The sequence below is a fragment of the Vipera ursinii genome, assembly GCF_947247035.1.
Source record: "Vipera ursinii genome assembly, chromosome: 3".
NCBI classification, from domain to species: domain Eukaryota; kingdom Metazoa; phylum Chordata; class Lepidosauria; order Squamata; family Viperidae; genus Vipera; species Vipera ursinii.
This window is the reverse complement of record NC_139516.1, coordinates 124,105,323-124,121,031: the sequence shown is the minus strand read 5'-3', so window position 1 is coordinate 124,121,031 and position 15,709 is coordinate 124,105,323. Positions and strand designations below refer to the sequence as shown.

Sequence of the window (15,709 nt, the reverse complement as noted above, 5' to 3'; positions counted from 1 at the left end):
AACCTCCCCAAAGGTCGGCAGGAGGAACGGAGACCTGCCGAGGTTTGGGGAGGTTTGGGGAGGCGCCCAAACCTCCCCAAAGGTCGGCAGGAGGAACGGAGACCTGCCGAGGTTTGGGGAGGTTTGGGGAGGCGCCCAAACCTCCCCAAAGGTCGGCAGGTCTGCGCGGAGGAACGGAGACCTGCAGAGGTTTGGGGAGGTTTGGGGAGGCGCCCAAACCTCCCCAAAGGTCGGCAGGAGGAACGGAGACCTGCCGAGGTTTGGGGAGGTTTGGGGAGGCGCCCAAACCTCCCCAAAGGTCGGCAGGAGGAACGGAGACCTGCCGAGGTTTGGGGAGGCGCCCAAACCTCCCCAAAGGTCGGCAGGAGGAACGGAGACCTGCCGAGGTTTGGGGAGGTTTGGGGAGGCGCCCAAACCTCCCCAAAGGTCGGCAGGAGGAACGGAGACCTGCCGAGGTTTGGGGAGGTTTGGGGAGGCGCCCAAACCTCCCCAAAGGTCGGCAGGAGGAACGGAGACCTGCCGAGGTTTGGGGAGGTTTGGGGAGGCGCCCAAACCTCCCCAAAGGTCGGCAGGAGGAACGGAGACCTGCCGAGGTTTGGGGAGGTTTGGGGAGGCGCCCAAACCTCCCCAAAGGTCGGCAGGTCTGCGCGGAGGAACGGAGACCTGCAGAGGTTTGGGGAGGTTTGGGGAGGCGCCCAAACCTCCCCAAAGGTCGGCAGGAGGAACGGAGACCTGCCGAGGTTTGGGGAGGTTTGGGGAGGCGCCCAAACCTCCCCAAAGGTCGGCAGGAGGAACGGAGACCTGCCGAGGTTTGGGGAGGCGCCCAAACCTCCCCAAAGGTCGGCAGGTCTGCGCGGAGGAACGGAGACCTGCCGAGGTTTGGGGAGGTTTGGGGAGGCGCCCAAACCTCCCCAAAGGTCGGCAGGAGGAACGGAGACCTGCCGAGGTTTGGGGAGGCGCCCAAACCTCCCCAAAGGTCGGCAGGAGGAACGGAGACCTGCCGACGAGCCGCGGCCACACAGGGTATTCCTGTGTATTCAGGCTTGCAAAATGGCGGATCGAGCCTCTGCTGGCGGCAGAGGCTTGCAGAACGGCGGATCGGCTTATACTCGAGTCAATAACTTTTTCCAGTTTTTGGGGGTGAAATTGGGGGTCTCGGCTTATACTCGAGTCGGCTTATACTCAAGTATATACGGTAATTGTTGACTAAAAGTAACATGAAAAAGACATTGATGTCTCCGATGAGCTTCTAGCCAGCAGTTGTAAAGAAGAAGTAAAGAAGTTTTATAAGTTTCAAGAATGAACTTCTTTCTTGGGGGGAAAAAATCTTTTTCAAAGACAAGAATTTTAGAATTTGAATACATACTTTTTTTATGGAAATAAGTGATGAAATTGATACAACAGAATTAGTGCATGTGGAACAAAACATATTTCAGTTATATCATTTGCAACTATCCAAGCAAAATTTGTTGACATGTGGCTAGATTGTTTCAGAGAACTCCAAAATGTTCCTTTTTTTCTATGGACTCTGCTGAAATTCTCCCAGATTACGTTACTCAGGAGGCAGATCATATTTTCCAAAATAAAATCTTGTTCCATCAGAAATGGTTTAAAGTATTTTGGACACAATATTCCAGATGAAATAAGCCTGTTCCAGTGCTATATCAGCCCGGAATATTTCTAAGCATTTCTGATATTTAGGCAATATACTTTTCAGGCTAATTTTTGCAGCAACTATACATTATTTATTTATTTATTTATCATTTATTTATTTATTAAATTTTTATACCGCCCTTCTCCCAAAGGACTCAGGGCGGTGTACAGGGCAATAAGTATTAAAAGACAAAATACAAAAGTTAAAAAACAAATGTTATACCCGATATATGCAATAATTAAAAACCATATTTAAACCCCAACCCCATCAAACCAGGCCACATTGCTCAAATAAATAAGTTTTTAGATCCCGCCGGAAGGAGCGAAGGTCGGGGGCCATCCGGAGCTCAACCGGCAAGCGGTTCCACAGGTCTGGCGCGCCCACAGAGAACGCTCTCCCCCTGGGGGCCACCAGTCGACATTCTTTGATCGGAGGAGGCCGTCTCTGTGGGAGCGCACTGGACGCAGGGAAGTTGACGCCGGCCGCAGGTGTTGCCGTAGGTAATCCAGACCCATGCCATGTAGGGCTTTGTAAGTCATTACCAACACCTTGAATCTCACCCGGAGGGCAACCGGCAGCCAATTATTACTACATTAATATTTACATTTTTTTTCTCTTTAAGGACACTTTATTTGGAGACATCACAGACTCCAGTGATGATGAAATGGAGCAGAATGCACAAACACTTGAAAATATTATAGACAAATATGATGAGGACAAACCAGCACCTAAAACTTTGCATTTGACAGAATTTTGCTCACAAGTTTTAAAAAAGACTCATCTACAGGAATCACATGAAAGATCAAAAAAATTAGAAAATGAAGCATCAGTGATTTCATCTGACTCTATGCTCAGAGCATCAGAGTACCTTAATGAGAACAATCCTAAATCAAAGACTGAAGAAAAGCACCTAAAAGAAGATGCTGACTTTGAACAAGTACACACAGCCTCTGAAATAATATCTCCCAGTACAGAGGAACTCAGTGAAAACATGATTAGCAAAATAGAAACAGAAGGGCAAATCGTCATTGGACATGTGCTGGAAGAAACTAATGATTTCATTCAAAAGGAGGAAAAGAAAATGTTAATTGAAACAGAAGATGATTGGAGTCAAGAACCCAAAGGCAGTGAAGAACAGCAAACCAAAGAACCGATTTTAACTGCTGAAAAAACACCAGTGGCTTCTAAACAGACAAAGGATCCTTCTAATGGTAAAGAAGGAAGAGTGATGGAAAGTGTTTTTGAGGACCTCCAGACAGAATCTTACTCAGGAAAAGCGAGCCTACTCTGTGAAAAGCACATCGAACATATAACAGTACAAGAACAAAATGCGACAACTGAAAGAAATAATGAACCATTAATAGAGGGGAAAAAGAATGACAGTAATTCTGAATTCCTCCCCGAAACAAATCTTTGTGAAAGAGTCCAGCAACCAGCTGCCACCGTAACATGTACAGAATCTATTGAAAAGAACATTGATTCTTCGGAACCTCATTCTGAAGCTGAGATACGCAACCAACAAAATGGAAGCGAGGTAAATGGAAAGAATGAACAAGTTTTGAGATCAAATTCAGATATTGCAACATTAATTGAGGATTTGAAACAATCATATCATGGCAGCAAAATAATTAAGGCCATGAATGATAGTCCCAGAAAAAATGTGTCTGATGGAGCTAGTGAGGGAATAAAGTTAAAAGATTTACCAAAGGAGGGACAATTAGAATGGTTACTTGATGAAAAAAAATCTATTAAATCAACACAAGGGGAATTAACTTGCAAAAGCAATACCAACGAGTTGCCAACCCAAGCCTCTACTGCTGAAGACTCTTCATTGACGTCTGAGGGAATTATTGAAGCAAGTCAGGTGTCCCTTGAATTACACAATGTCACTGAAAATGCTTCACAAGTGGGGCATGTTGAAAATGCAAACGTTACACCCAAGAACATGTCCACAGTAGAAAGAATTGGGAACAGTTTAAATAGTAACATGGAAGAATTAAATCTGCTAAGAATAAGGCTCACAGAGATAAATTGTGAAGCAAGGAAACTCACTGAAATGGAAACCATACAATCTCTTAAAGCAGGATTATGTGAAAAGGATTCACCTAGTTTGATGCATGGACATTCACAAATTGAAAAAAATAGTGCAATGATCATAAATGAGCTACCTGATACAAAAAAGTATGCCATGGAAGAAAAAGGGCTGAATTATGATTTTTCTGCATCAAATGAAGTAGCTTCAATACAGAACATGAGCAGTGATACAGTTCAACCGATGCAAAATGTGTCACAAAGAAAAAATGGAGAAATTGAATCAGCCTTTTCTGTTGTTAAGACAGGTGATTCTGAGGCAAACATGGAATCTGTGGATGTTGCTCTTTCTTCCCCTGACAAAGAAAATGCTGATTACATTGATCAACATAATTCTGAGGAAAATTGGAAGGATAAAAAGTCAAAAACTGTGGAATCTGAGGGAGACAAGCTGTGGAATCTGAGAGATATAAACTGTGATTATCACAATCCTAGTAATAAGAAAGATGAAATAGACTTTGAACAAGACAGAAATCATGACACTTTCAACAAAACCCAGGCATTAATTACTATTAAAAGTTGCAGTAGAGAAAATTCTGAAATGCTGTCTTCTGATACATATTGTTCAAACAATATTTACAGCGCAGATACTTCTACAGAAAACAAATTGCTGCTGAATCATGAGGAACTTCTTATTCTCAGGGATCAGAGTTTAGACACACGGTCAAGAAATGATACTGTGAAAAATATCAATGAAAAAACAGCTAAGAAAGCAGATACTGTATCGAGTACCGAAATAAAGTCTAGAGGAATAGATGAAATAAGTATGTTAGAAAATTCTGTTTCAGTGGGAAATTCCTCTGTCTCAGATTCATCAGAGGAAGAATTTCATCCATTAAGAAAAGTGAATTTCACAAAAACACACCCAGGGTGTGCAGTGTCCAGAGGTATACCTTGTTCAACCAAAAACAGTGAAGATAGTCTTCCACCCAATATGACTTCTTCAGATGACACCAGACATGAGATGTTCCCTGTGGTCAAAGGAGAGGAATTCTCTAAAGATAGAAAAGCTGAAGTAGGTGACACTGGCTCCTCTACAAATGAAGTGATTGAAAAGACATGGGAACATTCGTATGCATCAACGTGGCGCTGCACTAATGAAAATACAACCTTAAAAATAGAAGCATCCACAGCAATAGAAAAGTTAGAAGAGAACCAAGCAGAAGGAAATGCTTCAGTAATTACTTTATTGCCAAGTCAGGATTTATATAACAAGAAAGCTATCTCTGGGAAGTCATCTGTGCGTGATCCAGATGTTAATGACGACACAGTTGTACTGCATACAAAATACCCTAATGATAGACAAGTCGACTCTTATTTACTTGTAGAAAAATCCATCGTGGAACTAGAATGGAGCGTTTCCACTTCAGAATCCAGCTCAGGTACAGACCAAAGTTGCATCATGGCTTGTCACATTGATGATGGTAGTGATACATCCCATTACAAGAGGCATGATATAAATAATGATAAAGGAAGTGTTGCATCTAAGACCAACAGGACATCCATATCACCTATCTCTGAGTCTTCCAACTCTAGTAATAAACTACAAAAAGTGGTATCGGAAAAATTGGACCCGCCAGTTGTTTCTGCAAAGAATAGAGAAGAGCAGACATTGAGCACTTCAGAGCCTGTCATGATTAAAGCAAAGGAAGAGATTAATGATAGTGATGGTGGCCATTTCCAGAGCATATCTATCTGTAAGAGAAAAAGGGAAAATCAGCCCACCCTACCAGCTGAAACCATTCTAGCTAATGTAGATACTTCTACACCAACTATGTATTATCCAAAAACCTTATCAAAAATTATGCAAGAGATGGGTCCACCGTTACCTCCATTGCTTCCACCTTTGCTAGCTACCCCTCCAAGAACTGCTCAGCGCATTTCCCCTGTAACATCAATTTCAAGCCAATCTTCCTTACCATCTCCACTTGATGAATTGATTTCTCCTTTACATAAAACGCCAGTTCCTCCTCTAACATCAACACTGTCAGAGACCCCAAAATGCAAGTCTTCATCATCATCGTCATCTTCCACTTTGTCACCCTCTGAAATGTCAATAAGTCAGAGAAGTTTATCATCCCCTCTTCGGTTTTGTTCCAACACTCCTAAACATGCCCTTCCCGTTCCAGGTAGACTGCCTTCATCTGCACCTAGTAATTCTGTTCCATCTGTGCCTCAGGAAAACTCAGTGAAAATTTTGGACAGTATGTATCCAGAATTGTCTGCTCGGGCAAGAACACTCAATATCCTGAAAGGTAACATTCAGTTTAATAGGTCATCTTCTGTAGATGGGAAGGGTAGCCATCAGATCGGTGGCTTTAAAGCAATTGCTTCCACATCAACTGCTTTTGTAAAAACAAGGATCAGATTTAAATCTGATCCAGAGAAGCTGCTCTCCAATGTCAATGAGACTGGGAAAAGGAAGTTGCCATCTGTGACTATGCCAAAGAGTGTCAAAAGACCATGTTTAGATAGCAGCAGTTCATCAACACTGAACTCCTGCTCAGAAGACTTCTCAGATGGTGACCTACAGTGCATTCCTGGTGGTGACTCTCTGGACAGTGGGAATGCTACTAAGTCAACAGCTGACTGTAATTCAGAATCACTTTTGGAAATGGAGAAAACAGAGGATCCTGATATGTCGGTTGCGATTCTAGCATTGGAAAAAATTTCCGAAGCTTGTTTTGACCTGTTGCCTGTTATTCGTAGCCGTGTTCTTGTTGGCAATACATCAAAGGTTCCAATAATGAGAGATGAAGAGAAAGAAGTTGTTTATGAACTTACTGTTAAAAAGAAGGTCAGCTTTATATTTAAGTGTCTGTGTGTGTGTGTATAAAACATGTTTTCATTTACTAAAAGAAATAGTGAAAAAAAACTTAAATACGGAGCCTTAGTCATGCTAAAAGAGGCATTTAAGAGCTCATTTGATGATGTATCATTGGTTTTTAATTGAAGATAAGTATTGCTTCAGTTAATGATATGGAGATATTTTTTTTAATCAGTCATAGCTACTGTACATAGATATTTAGGTCCCAATGGTTCTTTTTCAAAAGGCAACTGGACTTTGTTTTTCTTCGAAGACGTTTCTTCAAGAAAGTTTCTTGGACAAGAAACGAAACATGTTCAAGGAAAAACAAAGTCCAGTTGCCTTTTGACAAATCACCTTTGGGACGACCATGACCTGGATGACTGAGAATCTCTATAGACATAGATGTTTAGGGGTTTTGCCTAAATCAACATTTCTCTTTCTCTCATTACTACCTCAGAGAATCTATGGGTTGAGGTCCTAATCCAACATTAGCATTAGCTTGTCAATTACCTTTTTAACTACTATAAAAGGAAATAACAATACTTCCTTGGAGGCACTGAGGTTATAGATGTCCCCATAAATCCAGTCTGCATTAAAGAGTGCTGTGCAGAGCAGCTTTCCGTCCATGAAAATTTCAGTTAGAGAAAGGAAGTGCTTTGCTTAAAATGCCTATCCCTCCTTTGAATATTTTGCCATCCTTTTGGCTATATCACACGTATCAATTGTTTGAGAGCTACTGTGTAACCTAAAGGTCAAAACCTCGGTGTGGGTTATTGTTTTATAGATCTTAATTAGTTTAGTTTAACTTTTTCATTTTTGTTGATGCATAGTTCTTTGGAATGTATTTTGAATGAATTCCATATTGTTTAGGTGGCAGGACCGCAGTCGTTCGATTAGACGTATGTGAAGGGTTTCCTAGAGAATCAGATTCATAGAGCACGTAATCTAGCTTGATCTATTCTGAAAAACAGCGGCTTTTCAACCCCCCCAGGCAGAAATCACTTCTAACTGGAGATGTTTGGGAATGGACCACCTAGAGCCCCCTTCACAACATCCAGAGCCCCTCCCTGAGAAAGATGAGCGGTTAAGAAGTATGAAATATAAATCAATCAGTCTTTTGCATATAATGTTTATACAGTACTACTGAGATATGGCGTTCCCTAGAACCATCTCTCTTTTTTTGGTTTCTTACTCATATACAGTATCCCACCCATGCCCAGCACAAATTGCATCAGTTTGGAACCAAATTATCCAGAAAGGGCTATTTTTTTTTATAATCAAAGACTTGATGTAAAAACAAGAATTAGAAGCTAAAGATCATAACGGGAATAGGAGATGATACAATAATAGCCATTAAGTAGGCATAGCCAACGTTCATGGGAATCATTTTGAGGGCCTACGGTATTTTTAGGTGAGTTGATCTTGAGCTTGAATTAAGGTTTGCCCAGCAGATTTTTTTTTCTTCCCCTTTGGAAAATCACAGCCCCATTTCTCAATTGTTTGCCATAGTTTCTGAGGGCTGCGGGTAAAGGTTTTAAAGGGTCAAACAGTGGCACAATTTGTCAGTAGAACTAGGACACCAGTTGACCTGACAGGAACCAACTTGTGTTGAATTGCTACCCAACTCAGCCTATCAAACTTCCCTGTATAAACAGCATATCTTGTTCAATCAACCATTCAAAAAACATTTTGCAGTGGTGGTGTCAATGTGATAACGGATTTTAAAAAGTTGCAATTTTCAGACAGTTATTAACCAATTCCTGAAAGGAAATAATTGATGGCCTAAAACTGACTCAGAAAAGGATGCAGTTCTTAAGAACTATAGCGAAAATTGCAGTACAGTGCCAGATATTTTATGGATTCAGTGTCACCTGACTTTCATGGATGATGTCTTTCCACAAATAGGTAATTTTAAAGCTGCCTCCAGCAATGTATAGAATATAAGTTTGAACCCTGTCCTTTAAAATACTTTCCCATCTTTGGTGCCCTGAGAAAATGGAAATAGGAAGCACCAATTGCTATATTTGAGACTCATGATACTGTAATTGATAGAAGCAAAAGAAGAGGGCTACTGAATTCTTATTCTTATTTAAGACCCTTACATCACCCTAGATAGCGCTCAGACAGTTGACACTGGATCTAAGTAAAAAGGCAGGAGAAAAGTCCGAGCAATGGGTTCTTCCGTATTGTATTTAGTGAGAGATACAAAAGGACAGTCCAGTGCTTTGGATTCAAAGAGGAAAAGATGCTGTGGGGCACAGAGGGACATTGCTGTAGCATCTGTCAAGAACTCTTTACAGCAGCTGTATCTTTTCTCAGCATTGAGGCTATTCTTCCTTGTTTTTGGTAACTTGCTAGTTCTGAAGATCATTGTGGTATCTGTTCATTTTACTATTGCTTTCTCGTTATGGTGACACTTTTTGAAATAAACTCAAAAGCACATACTGTTTTGCATTTATAGTCCTTGGCCGAGCCAGCTTTACTGGCTATTCTTAATAAGCTGAAAAAGCAGAAGGCGTCTTTGGGCCACAATTATATTCAGTCCCTTTGCAGAGTCTATGTTGGAATATGCCATCAACTTGGGGACTTAGAAAAAGCACGTCTCTTCTGCTACACTCTACTTAAGGAAGGTATAGTATAACCTGGAGTTTATATGTTCTTATAAACTATCATGTATCTAGAAGATTCAGAAGCATAACCAATTAGATAACTATTGCAGTTAGAGAGCATTAAAAAAAACCTGTGAATAACACTCTTTATCCCTCCCAAACATACAGTTTACTGCTTTAGAACATTTGACTGGCATTCATTTAAAACATTCTCAACCCTGAACTATATTTTTCAGGCAGGAACAGTCTTTTGATCCTACTCTAATTGCAAACTATTAGGTTGGAATAATTTCCTACCTTTCTTCTGCTGGTTTGTTATGGGACGTGATGGGAAGTTGAGGCCGTTCAGAGGTACAAACTGAGGCGCTTGCTTTTATTTATTTTAATTATTTAAATCTGGGTGAGCAACCCTTGGTGAGTTTTATTTTTTTTAAAAAAAATGTTTAGGCTCTGACAGCCATAGGGATAGTTGGTGGTGACTGCAAAGGATGGAGCTGGAATTTTGGCCTTTATTAAAATGTTTCAGGATTGTAGGGAAGAGGATTTGAATAGTTGCAGAGCTTAATTTACTTTATCCCTTATTTTAATAAAATGGGATTGTCGGGGGAAAAATTAGCAGATTGATCTGGAATGCTTTAGGGACCACAGCCATTGCACTAATGGCTACAGATCACCCAGTTCTCTTTTAAACCTTCAGTTTTATGTTATCTTTTAAGGGAGGGAGGGATGGCTGCCAACAATGTGAACAGAACTGTTTCTCTTTGAGAGTGAAGATGCTCTGTACCATTTTGTGGCAGACATCATTTGTATCATTATTATATTATTTTTTATTAAATATTTTTATCCCACCTTTTATATGTAACCCAAGATGGCAAATGTACCTAGCTTTTATGCTTAAGGGAGGCCTAGAACTCACAGTCTCCTGGTATTAAAGGGTTTGCCCCTGCTCAGTTGGGAAGTCATTTTTCCCCCCTTTTGCTTTAATTTTTCTTTCTCCCTTCCAGATTTCCCAAGGTCTGACCAGTTGATATTGTTTATTGCAAACATATGGAGTGAAGTGTTCTCCTCTGAGAGTGTGATCAACAAAGCAATCCATTTAGTAGCTAGAAAGCGTGCAAAAGGAGATGTCTTGAAGTGCCTGAAAACCTACCTCAGTTGGGAAGAGGTACAGATATTTGATGTTTTCTTTGTGTTTAATGAAAGGACAGACTCCATTTTCATTTCTTAGTGATTATCTAAGATCGGAACCACATTTGATTTATCTTTTAAGACATAAAGGGCATTGTTGCAAACTTCTTTGATGGTCTGTTGCTCAAATACCAGTTTCTGAAAAGTAACACGAATGGACTTATCCCCCCTAAGTTAGAAATGCAGATTTGATATTTGACAAAGCATTTATCTCTATAGTACTTAATTTTTGCAGGGGGGGGTTGTGTGTTATTGTTCATCTATTGGGGGATTTTTACATGTTTTCCAAAGCAAACACAAGCATATCTTTTATCTCCTGAGGTCAGAATTCCCCAAAACTACTTCCATATATTTTTCTGTCATGGAAATTTAATTTAAGCTAAATTCATGCTTTTATTGTCTTCTTTTCCTTTAGAGTGCACCAGCAGATATTAGCATGATGATCTCCAGCCTACTTTGGGCAATACAGTTGTGTCCACAAATGGAATTTCAGCTGAGTGAAAAATATGGAGAAGATCTGAAAGAGAATATGTGGCAGTATGTGTTTGCTATTGACCTCTTATGCTCATATCAAAAGTGGTGCTGGACCCATGATAATATCATAAGGTACCGTGATTAATTTTGTATTTCTAGATACCGTACCACTCTAGAGCAGTGTTTTCAAACTTAGCAACTTTAAAACGTTTGGACGTCAGCTCCCAGAATTCCCCATTAACTTACCTCCGTGGCCATCTTCCCACCTGTGGCAGGCAAGCAGCTAGTTGCAGATGCCAACCTTTTTATTGAAGTGAAGATGTACAAAGGCTTTGGAGGAATGTTCCCTTTATTGTGCACCTCAACAGTTCACTCCAGACCTCAAGTGGCAAACTCTTCAATTCCATTTTGCCCACTGCTAAGAATGGAAGGCCATCTACCGTTACGGCCCCAGACAACATGAACATCAGCCAGTGTAACTTGACTGTATGTTAAAAGGAAGGAATGGAACAGAGAGGCTTTCTAACATCTTGGCTCTGTGTTAGATGCCTAACAGCAGGGAGGATGAAGTGAGGTGGGGAAGGCTTACTGTTTCACGCTAGCGGTAGCTTAAATTATCTCAAGCCAAAGCTTTTTTGTCTTTTTTGTCAGAAGAATTTGGCAGGCCGTGCTAGCTTTGAACAAGAATGCGCCTATAATTCTCCGTTTTGTTCCATAGCAAAGAGCTGTGGCCAATCATGGATAATTGGATAAAGAACAGGAATGGCAATGGAAGCTCTTCCTCCTCTTCGGATATAATCATTGCAACTGTGCTGAGACTGATCGGTGAGCGTGTGAGGTTTTCACTGCAGCTGTCAGGCTCTTGAACACCTTCCCCTTCTATCTACCCCTCCTTAGGAGAACTGACGAAATACCGTAATCAGCTTTAGGTGATGCTGATTTCTGTATCCTTAATACAATTTCCTAGTATTAAGGAGTAGAGGTAATAGTCTTTTTTCCCTATCTTTAATAATGATAGAATGGTCCTTAGATTCCAAAGACTGAATATATTAAAGTTCACCACCACCACGCTTTTTTGTGTGTATGTGTGTACGTGTGTGTGTACGTGTGTGTGTGTGTTTTAGTTGCACAGTTCTCATTGATCTTGAGGGATATCCAGGATGAGTGAACTCGGGGTTTGTGCTCAGATTTGATAGATGATACAAGTTCTGTTCCTTTCCAACAAAAGTTCCATTTTTTTCAAAGGCAAACTAAGTGCAAAAAGGTCCTCATTTGCAGAACTCCTTTCTGCCAATTCCTTTTTTTTTTTTTTGGTGGGAGGGGGGTGTCTCTTTCCTCTTGTTTCTTGCCTCTGACTTTCATAGCACCAAAAAGGAAGTATGTGCTCAGGAGAACATCCAAGGAGGAAAGGCAAAGCAGGTCAGTCATGAGAGGAAAAGGAAGAAATAGACCCTCATTGGATCTTCTGTGTTATTTTGCATGACTGGCGCACTATTAAGCTAGCACACCTGTTCCCCTGCCATTTTCCCTGGCAGACTCACAGCCACGTCAACACTTTATGAGCTGTAGTTTGCCTAAACCAGGGGTAGGCAACCTCGGCTCTTTTGTGACTCGTGGACTTCAACTCCCAGAATTCCTGAGCCAGCATGGCTGACTCAGGAATTCTGGGAGTTGAAGTCCGCGAGTCATAAAAGTGCCAAGGTTGCCTACCCCTGGCCTAAACTATCGGGGGGGGGGGGGACTTGGAAATGGGACTTTTTTAAACAGAATACCATTTCAGCATCTCATCTATGGTACCATGTGCGACCATTCAGTTACATAAGCCCCCAACTGCAACCTACAGCAGTATAACTACACTGTGTGCACAATTATTAGGCAAGTGAGTATTTTGACCCTATTATCGTTGTCATGCATATTTTCCACCTCCAAGCTGTATAAACCTGAATGCTTAGTGGATATAAGCATATCAGGGGATGTGTATTTGTGTAATGAGGGAGGGTGTGGCCTAAGGAGATCAACACCCTATATCAAGGTGTGCATAATTATTAGGCGGCTTCTTTTCCTCAGGCAAAATGGGCCAAGAAAAGAGTTAACTGACTCTGAAAACTAAAAAATTGTCAGAGGGATGCAGCACTCTTGAAATTGCTAAGATATTGGGGTGTGATCACAGAACCATCAAACATTTAGTTGCAAATAGTCATCAGGGTCGCAAGAAACGTGTTGAGAAAAAAAGACACACATTAACAGCCAAAGAGTTGAGAAGAATCCCAAACGTGAAGCTACCAGGAACCCATTATCCTCCAGTGCTGTCATATCAGTAACGGGCACAGAGCTCCACTTCGACTCAGATGCCAGCATGGTGGAGGTGGGGTACTGATATGGGCTGGTATTATTAAAGATCAGCTAGTTGGACCTTTTCGGGTTGAAGATGGACTCAAAATCACCTCCCAAACCTGCTGCCAGTTTTTAGAAGACACTTTCTTCAAACAGTGGTACAGGAAAAAGTCTGCATCTTTCAAGAAGACCATGATTTTTATGCGGGACTTTGTTCCATGGCTCTCTTCCTCACCTGACCTATTGAGAACTTGTGGGCCCTTAAATGGGAGATTTATGGTGAAGGAAAACAGTACACCTCTCTGAGCAGTATCTGGGAGGCTGTGATTGCTGCTGCACAAAATCGTCAACAGATCAAGAAACTGATAAGACTCCATGAATGGAAGGCTTATGACTGTTATTGAAAATAAGGGTGGCTATATTGGTCACTGATTTTTTTTTAAATGTCAGAAATGTTTATTTGTACATTTTGAGTTGTTGGTTTATTATTCTCACTTTAACGGATGCAAATAAACAAGTGAGATGGGCAAATTTTCATTTTTCATTTACCGTATTTTTCGTCTTATGGTCCGAAGGTGATCGGTATGGCCAGCCCCAACCTCCGCATGTGGAAAGCAAGGGAGATTGCCAGGAGCACAAATCGACACGTGCTGAGAAACGCCGATCTCACGCTCCTGCAATCTCCCTCGCTCGGTTTCAGTTTCCCTTGCTACAAAAGAAAGCAGGCTGAAACGGAGCGAGGGAGATTGCCAGGAACGCGATCTCGCACTGCTGCAACCTCCCTCGTTCTCTTTCAGCCTGCTTTCTCTTGTAGCAAGGGAAACTGAAACCGTGCGAGATCGCATTCCTGGCAATCTCCCTCGCTCTGTTTCAGCTTGCTTTCTGCAAGAGAAAGCCGGGCTGCAGGGCCGCCTCCGTGGGTACTGCTCTAACACAGACAGGAAAGGACAAAGAGGGAGAGAAGGAAGGAAGGGACAATGGGAGAGGGAGGAAGAGAGAAATAGAGAGAGAGAAAGGAGAGAGAGAGAAAGATAGGGAGAGAAAGAGGGAGAGAGAGAGAAGGAGAAAGGAGAGAGAAATAGGGAGAGAGAGAAAGGGGAAAAGGGAGAGAAAGGGAGAGGGAGAAATAGAGGGAAAGAGAAAAATAAAGAGGGAGAGAGAGGGAGAAAAAGGGAGGGAAATAGAGGGAGAGAAAGAGAGAAATAGAGGAAAATAGAAAAATAGAAAGGAGAGGGAGAGAGGGAGAAAGAAAGAGGGAGGGGGAGAGAGGGAGAGAAAGAGAAGGAGAGAGAGAAATTAAATTAGTAACATGATTGTTAAGTGAATCTGGTTTCCCCACTAACTTTGCTTGTCAGAAGGTTGCAAAAGGCGATCACATGACCCTGGAGCAATGTGACCATCATAAATATGAATCGATTGCCAAGCATCCAAATGTAAATCACATGACCCTGGGGATGCTGCAACGGTCATAAGTGTGAAAAATGGTCATAAGTTGCTTTTTTCAGTGCCATCGTAACTTTGAACAGTCACTAAGTAAATCGTTGTAAGTCGAGGACTACCTGTACTTTATCATTTTTTTTCCTTTTTTGGGGGGGGTGTCAAGTTTTTGACACTTTGCTGGGCGACTGGTGGTACTCGGACATTGCCTTGTCCTAAAAGTGGTACAATGGATGAAAAAGTTGAAAAGCCCTGTTTTAGTATACTGATACTATTTGGTTCAGAATATTTTTTTTCTTGTTTTCCTGCTCTAAAAACTGGGTGCGTCTTATGGTCAGGTGCGTCTTATGGTCCAAAATATACGGTAGTTGCATAATTCTGCACACTAATATTTGCCCAATAATTGTGCGCACATAGATATTCTCCTAAGAAAGCCAAAACCTCACTTCTACTTCCTTAAATATTCAGGTTTGAGGTTTATTAACATTTTGGATTGACCGAGAGCACTGTAGTTGTTCAATAAGAAAATTAACCCTCCAAAATACAACTTGCCTAGTAATTGTGCACACGGTGTATATAAGGCAGGTTGAGCAGATAATTGAGAAATAAATTTCAGTTACTTCTTTCTTTTGACACTTTATAGGTCGTCTAGGACAAATAGGTCTGAGAGAAGGATTTTTTCTTGCTGTGGAAAATATCAGTTCTGTTATTGGAATCTTTCTCCAGCACGCAAAAGAAAAAGGTAATAATCTTATGTATTGTAGTTAGCAAAAATGAATTGTCCATCAGCCACCCCGGTAAGTGGTTTTTCCTTTAAGTAAGGAGATTCGGAAAATGAGTTGGATTGGGATATGACCTCCGTTCATTCCGCCGGGACCTGAAGACCTGGCTCTTCGAGCTCTCTGGCCCAGGCTGAGAATTTTTAAATTTTTAATTTTAACTGGGTTTTTATTTTTTCTCAGGGTTTCATTTAAACTTTTTTAATTTGTTTTAACTTTTGTATTGATTTTCTTTTAAATATCCTGTAAACCGCCCTGAGTCCTTCGGGAAAGGGCGGTATATAAATCTAAATAAATAAAATAAATAAAATATAACAGTAGGCCTACACAAGAA

The 15,709-nt window shown here is 41.2% G+C and overlaps 1 protein-coding gene across 1 annotated transcript in view; it reads left to right on the top strand.

The window, feature by feature from the left end:
- The window catches only part of ICE1 (interactor of little elongation complex ELL subunit 1), a 46,729-nt gene that overhangs the window by 27,864 nt on the left and 3,156 nt on the right, over positions 1–15,709 (top strand). The window contains exons 14-19 of the mRNA XM_083359119.1: positions 2,277–6,542; positions 9,016–9,184; positions 10,168–10,328; positions 10,767–10,957; positions 11,544–11,650; positions 15,240–15,338. Coding sequence (XP_083215245.1) covers positions 2,277–6,542; positions 9,016–9,184; positions 10,168–10,328; positions 10,767–10,957; positions 11,544–11,650; positions 15,240–15,338 — 4,993 coding nt within the window. The remainder of the gene's footprint in view (positions 1–2,276; positions 6,543–9,015; positions 9,185–10,167; positions 10,329–10,766; positions 10,958–11,543; positions 11,651–15,239; positions 15,339–15,709) is intronic.